This window comes from Phalaenopsis equestris, unplaced genomic scaffold, assembly GCF_001263595.1.
Source record: "Phalaenopsis equestris unplaced genomic scaffold, ASM126359v1 Scaffold000002, whole genome shotgun sequence".
Classification (NCBI taxonomy): Eukaryota; Viridiplantae; Streptophyta; class Magnoliopsida; order Asparagales; family Orchidaceae; genus Phalaenopsis; species Phalaenopsis equestris.
The window spans coordinates 22,294,358-22,310,586 of record NW_018164444.1 but is presented as its reverse complement, the minus strand read 5'-3'; the positions used below and the strand labels follow the sequence as shown (position 1 = coordinate 22,310,586).

Below are 16,229 nucleotides of genomic sequence, written 5' to 3'. Positions count from 1 at the left end.
TTATAAATTTATAATAAGATATAAATAATAAAAGTATATGTACTTATTACAAAACTACAAGAAGCTCAAAAGGTTGTAAGAAATGACTAAAACTCAGTGCTCAAAAGAGAGAGGAATATGAATACTTGTAATTGAATTAATGAATAGTACAATGTAGATTATTTTTAGACGAAAAAAATTTGATGTCCAATTGAAATGATATCACTAGTGCCTAGTAGAAAGCTTTTATATGTTGTAGTAGACATAAACTATAACAAATCGATTCTATGACGGAAGTTCGAGGATCATGAATGCATTAGAGTTGTCTTCAAGAGACCATTTTATTATATTTGGTCACTTTTATAAAGTGAAAAGAAAAAAAAAATCAAGGACAACCAATTCTGTAATAAAGATTACTTTTGATGTCAATAGTTAAAGTTGAAGTCAACGACATGCATTAGTCTTATTGATGATGGTGTGATGATTTTAAATAATGAAGTTGGTAAGCATCACTATTGGTGTTAAGTATATGCATTTGCCTAATAAGCGATGACATGTTAATGAAGTGCATCAATTTTATAAATATTGACAAGCATGGAAATTGGTGAGCAGCATAGAAGTCGAAAAATTATGATTGAGTGATGGAGGTCAAAAGAATGTATTTGGCAAATGATAGTCAAAATATCATAATTAGATGATTATAATTGAGGACCATAGTTGGGTAATAATGATAAAACAACTATAGTCATATGATGGTGGTTGGAAGATCATTGGTGGAGAGACCATTATTAATAAAACATATATGTTTGATAAAGATTGGGCCACAATATATGGGTGATTAAAGTTGAGTCATGATTGTTGGACATTTGTATTTGAAAAATGATGTTCAGATGACCACAGTTTGATGGAGATGATAAGGTGATAGTGACAGGGCCACAATAGGGTGATAACAATCAAATAATAGAGGCCTATAGATGGTAGTCAATGATGATGGTTTGTTAACATCAGTTAGGCGACATTTGTATTTGAAAAATGATGTTCAGATGACCATAGTTTGATGGAGATGATAAGGTGATAGTGATAGGGCGACAATAGGATGATAACAATCAAATAATAGAGGTCTATAGATGGTAGTCAATGATGATGGGTTGTTAACATTAGTTAGGTAATAGTAACATGGTGATGGAGGCCAAGCAATGACATCTTGATAATGATGGTACAATAATAATAATATGGTACAGTAGACTGACAACAAAAACTAAGTGATGGCAGGAAAACACTGCAAGCCTAGTGATGGTGGTGAGAAGGTGGTGGTCTAGTAATTATGGTAGTCTAATAACAAAGTGATTCTTATGGTAGTGGTAAAAAAGAATGGTTTGATAGTGATGCTCATAAGGATAATTTAGCAATAGTGTGGCTTGATGATTGTAGCAGTCAAAACGTGGTGGTTGGTAGTCAACCACAACACTGAGACGTCAATGGTCGGTGGTGGAGGTCGAATGTCGGTAGTTTCATGAAAGCATTTTGATAGCAATGATTTAAAGGTAGCAATGGGCAACTATCAGCTGTCAATAATGGTGGATCAATGACTATGATAAGGCCATGTCAGTCCAATGACGATAGATTAGTTAAGTTGGTTAGGTAGCATTAAGATGATGGTGATGATCGCCAACGATAACCTGATAATGATGGTGGGTTGATGATGATAACATGTTGGTGATAATGTTTGGATGATGGTGGTCATATGTCAGCATCTATGATGGTGACGGCTTGATGGTAATGGAAGTTGATTGAAGCAATCATGTGAATGTGGTTTGACATTAACATTTAGGTGGCAATCTAATTTTGATGGTTTGCCAATGAAAATTTCACCACGATTTTGATGACAATTTTGAGGTTGTGATGACCAAATGATGGAGGTTAGGCAATGAGTACTTGATAATAATATTTGATAAGTGGGAGCCCAATGCTAACAATAAAATATTAGTAATCCAATGATAACAACTGGATGGTGGAATTTGAACAATGGTTAGGTGGCAATGGTCTGGTAATGGCAGCAATTTAATGGCGGTGGAGATATGATACTAACAAACAACTATTGGAGGCGACTTAACGAGTAGAGTGAGTTTTTTTTACAATAATTTGATTATTACATTAGGGTGGTGGAAATTTGATAAGGACGACAAGAAGATGGTAATCTGACGTTGGCATTCAAACTACTGCGACCTTATGGTGGTTGTCTGATGAAGACATTCCAATTATAGAGGTCAAGTAATGATAGTCTGATAGCAATGGACGATAACTATTGTTTGATGGTTGATGTGTAGAGAATAGGCGATGGCAATCCAACAGCATTTGTCTGGTGAAGCACTAAGATTTCACAAATCCCTAAATTCTCTCCAATCTTTTGCTTCAGTTCTCCTCATAGAAAGAGTAACTAGTATAATTTTTGGAAGTAATAGACAACCTAAAATGATACACTTTGTTATAAGATCTTCTTTTACAAAGGTAAAAATTTGAGTGTTAGGTAGTTAAATAGATAAGAATTATGTGGTACTTATGGAAGTTTCCCCACAAATAAATATAAACAAAACTATTCTATAAAGAATTAAAAACAACAATCCTTCATCATAGTTAAATTTCTAACATCCAAGAAATACTAGGCATAGAAGACTTACCACAATAAGTCTCATATTAGAATTGGTGAAGAGACAGATACTAAGCCTAATATACTAGTCATCAAATTTATTTTTAATAAAATATTTTAGATTTATAAAAGAGGGTAAATCACCTTAGAATTCTCCTTCAATATTTAATTAAGAACATGGTGAAAAACTAACTTCACAGCAACCTCTATCATTTCCCTTGAGCTAAACCTTTTGACATCTTCAAATTTCATCCACCAAAAATCCATTATTTCACATAAATGGGTAGAGCCAACATAGTCCCCAACTATTTACAATAAATCATTTTAATCTCAAAGCTTATAAAAGTATCAAAATAATCCTCAGTTATTTTAAAATTGAGCTCTAATGATTCTACATGAAAACTATTCCGATCTCAATTTAAAGAATATGACTATTTTGACGCTTCCATAAATACCGAGTCTAAAATAACCCCATATAAATAGTCAAAAGACTGGTGACACTTTACTACAAAAATTCATCTTTAAGGTTACTTTCATAGTAAGAGATGAGTAAGACTAATGATCAAATATCTTTAAAAAAATGAGCATTAGTTACCTATAATCTTAAATAACATTCTTTTATTTTTAAAAAATGCGATATCAAAATAAATATAAATGAATTGAAAATAAAAATTGATCTACACAGCACAACTCTTAAAGCGCATCCATGGGCTATAAACAGTTGAGCTTTAACCACCTCCAGACTCGCGCCCACAATGCTATAAACGGTGATCCTGCCGCCACACCACAATCACCCATTCCGTAATCCCAACAGAGCATCATTCCCCGCAAGAAAAAACATTTGCCGCCTAATACGACGAATCACATGCGAGCCCTCCCAACAATGCGCATAAAAAAAATACAAAAAATATGATCTTGCAGTATAAGGATAAGCCACGGCTACATGAATTCCAGCTTTCTTTATTACTTACATACAAAAAACAAAGGAGAAAAGTATTAAATTAGAATGAGCTCCCAGAAGCAGAAGAACAGCCCCTTTTGTCCACCTTCTTCCCCCCCACCCCCCAACCTTAAGAGATACTACCTTTAAAAAAATCACATCACCAAATCCCCAAATAACTTCAATTTCATACAAATTCGCTTGAAAGTTATCAATTTGAGCATTTTGCAGCAAAAAGATCTCAACTTCACCTGTTTTTCCCTAAAAAATCACTTGCCGCAATAATCACAGTATTGCCCTGCCGCTGGTTTTCAAGTCACCATCGCCACGGCTATCCCAGGCATTAGCCGGTGACGTGCTCCGGCCACGACCATAGGCTTCAAGACCTCCTCCGCTGATAGAGTTGATAAATGCCGACAGGCCACCGGCATTCGCACTACCAGCAGGACCCACTCCAAGGAAGTCCAGTGTCGCCGCAGGCTTTGAACCGAGAATTACAGCAGAACCCATCATCATATCCGGCAGCACTGTGCAGCCATTGTCGTAAGGGAGGCCTAGCCCAAGCCCGGCGGAAATCGATGCCGGTTCGTTCCATTGACTGTCCCCACCGCCACCGATGGCCAACGGAGAAGATGATTCGGCGAGACCAAAGCCACGGAGGAAGGAAGAGCCTGATGCCGCAGCACCCATCTGAGCAGCCTTCTGCAGCAGAGCAGTTGCTGACATATGAGCTGAGCTCGCCATCCCAGAGAATTGGCGGCGATCAGCAGCCGGAGGGAACAGAGATGAAGGACCATTGGAGGAGAGGCAAAGGGAAGGGGGTTCCACTTCAGACCGACTCATGGAACTGATGAGATCCGAAAAAGATGTTCTTTGCGTTGCAGCCGTGGATGCAAATAGACTGTTACTTCCACCGCTAGTGGTTGTGCAGCTGCTGTTGCTGCAATTCATGGAAATCGACACTGGTGCGAGCGGAGGCTGGTGTAGGTATTGAAGAATTCCGGGGGTGTTTTCCGGCTCTGAATAATAACAGGGCAGAGATGTCAGACTAAAGTAACAGCCAACCAACAATTTTTTGTAATAAAAATGCAAACTTTAAAGGTTAAACAGAGAAAAAGGTAGCAGGCAAAGATGCATCGTGGTAACTAACTTTTGATTCATCTGATTTATGTATGATGAATCTCTTTTATTAATCTTTACAAACTCGCTCTCTTTTGGAGTTCAGGTATACCGAAAGCTCCATTAAGAAAATGAAAGTCGAAAATGTAGTAAAGTTTCCATCAAAGCGGCTTTTTGAAACGTAATCACTATAGAAAAATGCAGATTGACACAGAAATCCCTCCATCAGTTTCCACAAATCCAAAACCCTAATCACCCGCGCACAAAAGTAAGTCGCAAAGACCATCAACTCCGATTTTTTATTGAGCAGAGCAGACAAAAAACAACGGAAAACCCCTCTTCCCAGACCATCGCTGTTTCCACTTCCCACCAAATAAAAAAACGAACCTCAAGATACCAGATTCACACTAGTCCAAAAAGAAGAAAAAGCGAGCTTTTAATCAAACCCAAAAAAGAAGAACAGCAAACCTTTCTGATCCGGCGGCGGCGGCGCCATTTGATTCTCCTGCAAGCTTGCAGCCTCCGTTATAGTCAGCTTTGGCTCTTTCTCCGCCGCCGTCGCGTTTGTCTGCGTTCTCGCACTCTCCTCCGCAAGTGCGTCGCAGAAAGCACGGTGTGTTATGAAGCTATCTCTCCTGCAAACAAATCCCAAACCAAATCAGTTAAATGAAAACTAGTTAACCATATAAACATATTGCTTCATTTTTGTACCGTGAGAATAGTGTTCCACAGTCGCAACGATACTCCCTTGTTCCGCAAGTCTTGGAGTGTGCTTTCCAATCGGACTGAACCGCGTACTTCTTCAAGCACTTGTCGCACTTCCATTTCTTCTCCCCGTGCTTCCGGCAAAAATGCTTTTTGATGCCGGTGAGATCACCGAGAGCTCGAGAAGGATCATGGTGCACGCAACCGGGTTCCGGGCATACATAAACCCGCTTTCTCGCTTCTTTCCCTGTTCGCTGCCGGAGCTTCCATGGCAGATTATGCCCTCGACGGTGAAGTTGCAGGTTTTGGTCTCTCTGAAACCCTTTGTTGCAGATCTCACACACGAATCTGTTCGTCGCCATTAAAGTCTTTGGAGATAGCGCAATCACTTCCGCGTTGGGATCTAATACATAATACATAAGAAAATTAAAAAGATGATCTCTTACGCTCACAAGATGAGAAAGCAGTATCTTCTTGTTCGCGCATACCTGGCATTCCGGGGAGATTCCTCTTCTTCTTCGCCGGCGGCGGAAGAGAAGGTGGTGCCGTAAGATGGCCGGAGGAAACACTCGTCTCGCCGGAGGCAGAGTTCGACATCGTCCTATAAGAGGAGCCTTCAAATTCCACCGGCATGAGCAGCTCAAAAGCAGAGATACACTGACAATGGCCTCCAAACTCCTAATTCTCCGGCCAAAGCTCCCGTTTTTAACTCTCCCGCAATCCACCACAGATTTTCAACTCGTGGCTGTTTGATAATTGCCGGCGGCTATCGGGCGCGGAGCAGAGCTTAGGCTTGAGAGAGAGAAAGAGACAAAAAGCGGAGGTACACTGAGGACTTGAACGAGGGGGAGGGGGGGAAGAAGGGGGAAGTATCAATGCGGCGTCTTAACCGCAGTTGTTAACTATAGTTAGCTTCATGATCAAGGAGGTCAACGAAGTAATATCCAACCGTACACGTGTCTCGGGATGTGGTATGGAGTAGCGCGCGGCATCTGCCCCGGGTTCGCCAGGCATAAGCGGCGAGCTTCCTGCATTTGTCGTTTAGCGCATGGCATTACTCGACCGACCTGCTCTTTTCCTCGATTTCTTTGGATTCTCACTGAAATATAGCATTATTTTTCTTAAAATTTTGGAAAAAATGTTAAAAAATATAATAAGAAATAATATATATATTTAAAAAATAACTTTCTGGAAAATTTAGGACCAACGCCAATTATATTAAGAGTTGTCAAAATGATAAATATCAATAACATTAAAAAAAATCCCTCTTAAAAAGAGAATAAGTGAACATGATAATTGTAATGTATTTCAAATTTAAATCTCTTAGTTATAAAAACTTCTCTTGTCAAATTTGTTGGTAGTGAGGGTGGTCTTCAAATAGTTAGACACATGAGCATGAGGGTGGCTGAGAGCTCGTATAATAGTCTCTAACTTTGGATAAAATAAATATGATAAATATCAATAACATTAAAAAAAATCCCTCTGAAAAAGAGAATAAGTGAACATGATAATTTGTTGGTAATGAGGGTGGTCTTCAAATAGTTAGACACATGAGCATAAGGGTGGCTGAGAGCTCGTATAATAACCTCTAATCTTGGATAAAATAAATAATAATAATAATAATAAGTCCTTCACATATATTTTCATGAGTTGAGCTATAATGAGGATGACTCTTGTAATTCTTTAGGTCGAAAAAGAGATATGCCAGCATTATTTCAGATGAAGTAATAAACCAAACAGAGCGGGGTTTTGATCTCATTTATCTTGATTTTGTTCGAGTTGACAAGCTCAACTTGGTTCAAGCTTTTAAAATTTCATTTGAGCTTGTCTAGATCAAGCTATTCGACCTTAACAAATCAAAATAATATATTTCAAATCCAAAATTACTTTTTATATTTAAAGACTTCTAATGATAATGTAATTACATCATGTTAGCCTGCAAGCTCATTTGGACCTTTTAATGCTTTGGAGGTGTATCTCTAATTTTCGATTTAAGAAACTGAAAAAATCTTTTATTTTCAGATATGGAACTAAAGGGTAAGAACTAACAAACTTTCACTTGAAAGCTTCCATCCTAAACAGGAGTTATTTACATACATACCACCCGATTCATATGAATTTACATATCTAACAACTAAACTCTATTTCTTAAATTTATATCACCCAAATCTTTCGTGTCAACCGTTTAACTTGTTCCCGAGGGTTAAATGAAATTGCTTTTCTTTATTTGAATTTTTTTATTAATTAATAATATAAAAAATAATCAAACTTTAAATAAAATTTAAATCAAAATTTTAAATAAATTTTTATTTTTATTTATAATTTATATTTAACTTTTAACTCTTCTTTATGTAGTGCTTTAAAATATTAGTAATATAGTTAATTTATATTTCTTATACATTTTAAAATAAATGATTTATAAATAGTATTGAAAATAAAAATATGTATAAATTCAAGCACATTGAATTTAAAAGAAATAAGGTAATTTCAATCTAATAAAATGATTATACAACTATTTCAAGTCCTATTCTTTTTTTACATTTAATTTTTATCAGCATATTTCTAATAATTTTTTTTTTAAAAATATAATAAAAAAGTAAAAATCATCAATGTCAAACCCAAATTTGGATAAAAAAATATTTTGATTATCTTTAAAATTATTAATTTGTGCCCACTAAAAACAAATATTTACTATCTTACACATTTAATAAAAACAAAAGTATATATGACCTTTCGTGATTCGGCCTGTCAAAACGGCTCGTTGTTTGCAAACAACTCTTGTTCGGCTCGTTAAAAAAACTCGTGTTCGACTCGTTCGCTAAGTTAACGAGCTGAAAACGAACAACACGAATAAATATTTATTCGTTCATGTTTGACTCATTTTAGCTCGAAATACTACTAATCAATTATTTATATATCGTTGATGAGTAGTATTTTTTAAAATCTTAATTGACTATAAGGCTACAAAGATTTATAATCACTTAAAAGTATTAATGAAGAAAATAGAATAAAAATTATTAAATTAGATTCAAATGATGTTTTAAATCTTACCTCAATCTTTAACATCTTATGGCTACGTGATTAAGGTTGTCAAAATGACTTTTTATTCGTGAACGGCCCGTGTCCGGTTCGGTAAGCAAACGAGCCGAACATTAACACACTTTTTGAGCTCGAAATATAAACGACTCGTGTTCGGCTCGTTTACACCCTTATTCATGATGTCAATAACCAGCAAATCTAAAATCTAAGTGCATAAAATATCTTTAATATTAATGGCGTTTTGAAATTTTACAAATATAACATTAATATTTTTATGAATTTTAACAATATCATTTAAAATTTGACATCATATAATATATTTTTTTTGCGAAAAAAAATTAATTATATTTCAGCATTTCAGCAAAGTTCCCGCATAGTTTAAACATTTGGAAACATATGGGATAGTCAATGTTGGTTGCTCTCTTATATGAAATTGGTAAGCTAAATCATTATTTATATATTTTGAAATGATAATGTTAAACCAATAGATTAATTGTGCTTACGCTTTAAACCCATCACGATATTTTACGAACCCGTTTGGGGCAGCTTATTTGGTGCGGTGCTTTTAGAAAACTCACGTAGACCTGTTTAGTTAAACTGGATTTTGACAGTTTTTTCAAAAATCAACATTTTCATACTGTTTCTAATTTGATACAGTGGAGTTTTTTTTCCATATATATATATATATATATATATATATTAATCATCTGAAAAACAAATTATTTTTTAATAACTTATTATTAAATTTCAACTGGTATTATAACATATCATATAAATATTTTAGGCCTGAGTGTGGGAAGCATTATTTCATTCAATTAACGTATACTTAAATGCCTGGAAAACTTGCTGCTCCGTCTCATACACAGAACAGTTTCAGAGAAGGTTCTTACATCGCCACGTGTATGTGGTGGAAATAATGCCGGGGGATATCCAACTACTTATAATCAAACATGTGTGTTATCCGGTGAATAGATAAGTAGCAATACGTCCCACATGTCGAGTGAATGATCGCTGTATAGGTATAAAGGAGCATAATTAACTTTTGACACATACATACATACATATACATATGTACATAGATAATTAACTTTCAATAATACTCCTATTAGCCAGCTAAGCCTGGGTTAGGGGGTTCATTAGTCATTACTTATATATTTATCTCTTCTATCTTTTAGTACTTTTGTTGTGCTTTCACGCTTGAGCTAATCTTAAGCCTACATTTATGAAAGAAAATATTTTTTCTTGGTATATTTTTATAATTATTTGTATATAAATTATTCTCTAACAAGTTTAAATAACTTTAAATCGAGCTTGGCTTTTAAAAATTTTTTTGGCATTGAATTAACCTTCATTCTATTTTAGTCTAATTATGTTATTTTGTCGTTACTAATACTTTATTTAAAAAAAAGAGATGAACATATTACTACTTATAAGAATGAATCAAATTAATCATAAATTGATTATTTTGTTATGAGAAAAATATATTGTGAATAATGTAAGGATTGTAAGATCATTTCGAGTGAAAATTTAAGTACCTAACATTGATTACTAGTTCTTAATTTTAAAATGAGGAGTTGCAAGTTAAATAGTACTATAGATATTATCATAGATTTAGATGAGAGCACTTAAAAGAAAGAAGAAAAAATATTTTTTATGAGCAAACTTCAAAGTTTCATTATTTGGGTTGTTCATGAAGAAGCTGATTCTATGTGAAATAAAGTAACGAGCACTGTTAAATAAGTGGCGAAAGGCGTATCTGTAGAATCAAAAGGAAAAAAAAACTATATATAAATAAAAAACAAATTGTGGTGGAATAATAATGTACAAGAAAAGATAAAATATAAGAAATTATATTATAAAAATTGATTTAAGTGTAAATGCTTTGAGAACTATGAAAAATATAAGATGACCCATAGACAATCCAAGAAAACAAATTGTGATGCTAAAAATTTTACTTTTAGTGATATTTATAATAAATTAGTACTAAAGATGATGAAAATATATATGTATAAACTAGCCAAACAAAGAAAAAATAAAAGTAAAGGTTTAGTTCAAGTAAAGTGTATAAAAGATGAAAATCAAAAAAGTGTTTTCTTGAAAGAAGATATTCAACATATGTGGGTGAGCTATATTGATACTTTTCAATGGAATTTCTGAAAGTACGATTGATCTTAGTAATTTTATTACCGTTAATTATAAAAAAAATAATTTATTTTTACCGTCACATTAGTACAAACTAAGTTGAAGAAGCTTTAAATAAATTTAAGGATCGAAAATCAATAGAACCTGATGATATCACAATTAAAGTGTGGAAATATTTAGGAGATTCAGGAGTTTCTTGGCTTAATAAACCCTTTAATTTTTTTTTTTTAAAACTAAAAAGATGTTTGAGTGAATGAAAAGCATTTTGATTCCTATTTTTAAGAATGAAGTAGATGACAAGAGTGTGTAAATTATAGAGAAATGAAGTTAATGTGTCATACTTTAAAATTATAGGAGAGGGTAATTAAACATAGGTTAAGACGTGATATAAAGATTTTTTATAATCAATTTGGTTTTATTCCAGAAAGTTTTATCTAGGAAGTTATACATTTATTGAGAGTCTTGATGGAAGAGTACAAAGAGAGTAAGAAAGATCTACAAATGATTTTTATTAATTTAGAAAAAGCTTACGATAGGGTTCTAAGACAAGTCCTTCAAAGAGCTTTAGAGAAGAAAGGTTCTGGTGTAACTTTTATTAATGTCATTAAAGACATGTGTACTACCATTGTTATTTGTGTTTGAAAAAAAGGAGATTTGACCAGGTATTTTACTATTTCAGTTAGAAGACATTAAGCCCGTATCTTTAGGTTTAGTTAGGGATGTTCTTATTGCACCTTTACAGTAGGATATACCTTGATGTACGCTTTTCACTGATGAAATCTTTTTTGTGGATAAGACTAGAGAAAGAGTTCATGAAAAACTGAATTATGGAGGGCTAAGTTGGAGATTAAAGGCCTTCGTTTGAGTCTATCAAAATTTTAATACATGGAACATAATTTTAGTAATAGTGGCAGAGTTGTAACTATGGACAATCAAATCATAAAATAGTGTGAACGTTTTAGATAGCTCTGGACTATTGTTCAAAGTGATGGTGATATAAATGGGGATGCTATTGTTAGAATTCAAGTTGGTTGAAGTAGGGTTGTGCATCAGGCCTATTGTGTGATAGAAAAGTACCGCGGAGACTTAAAAGCAGAATGTTGGTCTTTAAAAGAGAAGCATAAAACAAAGTTAAGTATTGCTAAGATGAGAATGCTTCGATGGATGAGTGACTTGACACTTCAAGACAAAATGCACAATGAAAATAATCGTTAGAAGTTTCATGTAGTGCCAATGGCAGATAAGATTAGAGCGAGTCATCTTAGATTGTTTGATCACATCAAACATCGACCATCTGATGATCCAATTAGGAGAGTAGATCTTTTAGATTCAACTTATGTTTAAAAAGATAGAGGTAGACCTAAAAAGACTTGGACATGTTGTATAAAAAATGATCTTAATTTATTAGAATTAAATGAAAATATGACATTCAATAAGACGTACGTAAAGGAGAAAAAAGATTCATGTATCGGACCCCACTTAGTAAAATAAAAGCTTGTGGTTGTTGATGTATGTATCTAACATTGTAATATCTTAGTATTATAAAGTTATATATCAACCGGTTTGTCTTATTTTAGAAAGATAATAATTATGATATTTTTATGTGATGTAATTATTTGTATGGCATGCATCAAAACATAAATGTCTTTGTATTAGATATGTAAATATATAAGATTCATGTGATATGCATGAAAATGCCCCCAAAAACAAAGAAGTCTTGAGAAGCAAGAACAAAGGCGCAATCACAAAAGGCGTCGCGTTTTTCAATTTGTTTGCAGAATTCAACTCCTCGTCACCAAGCGCCTTGACCATGTTGGATTTGGATTCTCTCTAAAAACCCCCTCTGTTTTGTTTTATTCATCTTTTGGCCCCTTTAGAATCTGAACGCAATTAATTTATTTGCATTTCTCAAGAGATCGTAGTTTATTGTTTTCGAAGCAGGTCACTTAATCGCTTTTTTTGGTTATTATTTTTAAATGCTGTTGAATGCAGACCCGCGTTTTGTATATTGCTTTCAATGGCTTGCGTTAATTTGTGGTTTTATGATTACTTAATTGCTTGATTAAGGACTGCTTTGTACAGTCAAGTATAGAGCATAAGATTATTGGTATTCGGCTATTTGGTAAAACGGTTGACTGCGATATGCTGCTATTTTATAATTTTAAAATATATAATATTTGACTTTAGTATGCAATATAATTAATTAATGAGCAATACATTTATTTATTTTTTTGAAATCAACTTGACCTAGTTAAATAATTATTTAATTCTAATAAGTGTCTTTATTTTTTGCTAAAAATAATTTAGATATGTTTTAAATGGTTAGTTTATTTAAGTTTAAATATTTATAATATTAATTCTTTATTCATTACAAAAAATACTTGTTATTGTATAAATTAAAATAATTGCATTTTTTATATTTATTTTATGTGATTTCATTCATATATTTTATATATATATATATATATATATATATCCAAAAAATGTGATAACCTATATTTTTTACAATCAAATTCTCTCATATTTTTTTATATTTGTATATTATCATCGATGTTAGCGAGCAATGGAAAATTAATGAATTATCATCTTAGCATTATACGAAAATACAACACACTCATGTAATTTAAGGGAAGAAAGAATTAGGTGAGACCTCAATTTTTGTATGGAAAAACTTGAAAATGGGAAAAAATGGCATGGCATAACCTAGTTAAGATAATACACTATAAATTGTGAGTACACAAATGTAATATTCTCCTAAATTAGGGAAGATGTTTTTGCAAAATATATTATTTTAAATGTACAATTGTGTTTCATTGATAATAGTTGTAGTTTGAATGCAATGAATGTAGTTATCAATGATAGTAGACTACAAATGCTACAGTTGGTTGCTATGGAGGCAATAGTACACCGATAATATTGTAAATGGTGGTCGTATCATCAGCTTGTTGTTTAGGCTGCAATTTAAAGCCATGATAGTAGTTGGTTATGTGAGTTGTATGTAGTTGCATCAAGACTGTCATGTTGCCACAAAGATCGTAGTAGAAAGTTGTAGAAGTTGCGAGACACGTAAGACGCGGTTGTTTACATAAGTCGTTGTGGTGAATTGTGATGACGTTCATATGTTATTTGGACCGAAGTCTAGAGTTGCATTATTTGTGAACCACATAGGCTGCATTGGTAAGCTACGAAGACATCTATAGGTCGGGGGACCTAAGTCAGGAGCTGCACAAGTTGTAGGTCGTAACCGATCAAATTAACCGTAGTGGTGAGGTGTGATAATATTAGTAGACTGTGGGGGACGGAGTTGAGAACTGCATGAGCTATGTGCCGCATATACCGTAGTTGGTCACATTGACCATAATGGTCCCATATATCGTAGCAGGATTTCTCTTAGGAATAAGAATGAATTAGATAAGAAAAGAATCATATTCCATGTATGCATCAAAGTCCTCTTGTAGAGTTGACATATATACTACTAATTCTTAAGGGTGAGTTGGAGCCCAACCAGCCTAAGGTCAACTTTTACCCAATAAAATAACATCCCTTATATTTTCAAGTAGGCTTAATTAAGATGATATCATATAATCCTTATCATAATATCTTCTTTAATGGAAGTTTCTTTTCCAGGAACCAGACAAATTCTTAAAATAATGACACAACTAGATATTATGATGGCATCAAATAAAGGATAATTTACATACATACCACACAATTCTTATGTATTTGCATATCTAACATCTAAACATTCATATTTACATGCATACCGCTCAAATCATTACCAACACATCGACAATACCACTATCATCATTTTCTTGAAGTGATATATGCATAAGTTTATAACACCAGGATGTTATATATGTAAATATTAAATTTTGGATGTTAGATGTGTAAATACATAAGAATTGAGTGCATCAAATAAAATGCTGATTACTACAACTATTATTATTTTTATTATTATAGTTCTTGTCGTTGAAAAATTCAAGTTAAAGTTCTGCGTTCCTGCAACAGATGGAGGATAGAAAAAATATTTACGCACATACCGCCCAACTCCTATGTATTTACATATATAACACCAAAATTTTATTTTTTACATTTATACCATCCAAATCTTTCATATCACATCAAAAATACTGCAACGTTAACTTAAAAAAAAATGAAATACGCCTGTCCATGCATAAGTAAGATGACATACATGCAAAAATCAAATCCAAGTTTAGATGTTCGATATGTAAATACGTAAGAAGTGAGTGGTATTTATGTAAATCTTTCTGGAAAAATAAAAAAATGAAAATTTGATTAATATCATGCCATATGCAAGCATAAGAGAGCAGCAGGGCCTGCTCATTTCAATTAATAACAAATATTTAATGAGATTTGACCATAATTCCCCCGACCAATCTGCTACCCTGACCTTCGTATAATGCCATTGCCGGGTCCCTTTCAATTCCTCCTTTCCTCAGATTCCAGTTTTTACAGGTCATTCGTTCATCAGATTAAACAAATCATGTGGATTGTGTCCATAATAACAACGATAAATTACTCCATTTTTAATATTATAATTGCATAAAATATTTATGGCAAGGAACTGAAGCTAGAAAACCGGTCTCTCCTGCTGTAAAATAGGAGGCAAATGAATTGAGACGAAAAATATTACATCATGACTCCTAACGTAGAGCTACATTCGGATTGTAACAGTGAGGAATATTCCATCTGCGTTATTTGTAAAAAGAGAAGTGTTATTCGATTATTTTGCGGTGTTATTGAAATTTTCCCCGCGTTAATTGATTTGGGGCTGAAGTCTGATTGAAATATTCACCGCGTTACTTTATTTGGGGTTGTTTTATTCCAATAACATAGTGAAAATTTAAATAATGCCCCAAAACAAGTAACGCGGGGGAATATTTCAATAACACTGTAGAATAATCGAATAACACTTCATTTTTTACAAATAACACAGATAGAATATTCCTGTAACACAGCGAGATATTTCTAACAATTGCAATCTAAACGTAGCTCTCCGTTATGAGTCCTGATGTAATATTTTTCCGAATTGAGAAAGGCTAAATTTACATGCACGCCACACAATTCTTATGCATTTTCATATCTAACACCTTGTTTTAACATTTGCAGTTATAACACTTCAAAAGTGTCATAGAAATCCAAATGAGAAAGGGTGAATTTCACTAAGTGCTCATAATGGTGATAATTTAAATGAATATCATTATTGATGATAATATTAAAGAATTTTAATAAAGGGATTGCTTATATTACAACACCATCTAGACTAATTAGATTACAATTAAGTTGTTAATAAGTACTTTACACTCTTATTAGTGCATCTATAATTAATTGGATATTCATTAGTGTGGGATTTATATAATCGGTCAGGTGTTGCTAATTGAACTCCTATTATGTAAATACAATTACAAAATATTTTTTTATAGTTCATAATGAATTACATAAATATTTAGTCATGATTTATTGATACATAAACTTATGTTTAAATACTCATATATTGTGTTTTCAGTATTTATCATTTTTTTTTATAATTTTGATGTGCTAACTTTAATTTGTGCAATTTCGTAATAGCGAGAAAATACTACTAGAATATTGTAGCTATATCACTGTGATTTAATTATTGTGTTTCATATCTGCACA

The 16,229-nt window shown here is 33.2% G+C and overlaps 1 protein-coding gene across 1 annotated transcript; it reads right to left on the bottom strand.

Moving 5' to 3' along the window:
- Positions 1-3,386: 3,386 nt before the first annotated feature.
- LOC110025435 (protein indeterminate-domain 2-like) lies at positions 3,387-6,237 on the bottom strand. Its single transcript, XM_020725909.1, has 4 exons — positions 5,879-6,237; positions 5,397-5,793; positions 5,154-5,320; positions 3,387-4,585 (listed from the first exon to the last, which is right to left on the bottom strand). The coding sequence occupies exons 1-4, from the start codon at positions 6,021-6,023 to the stop codon at positions 3,852-3,854; spliced, it is 1,443 nt and encodes a 480-aa protein (XP_020581568.1). The 5' UTR covers positions 6,024-6,237; the 3' UTR covers positions 3,387-3,851.
- Positions 6,238-16,229: the final 9,992 nt, after the last annotated feature.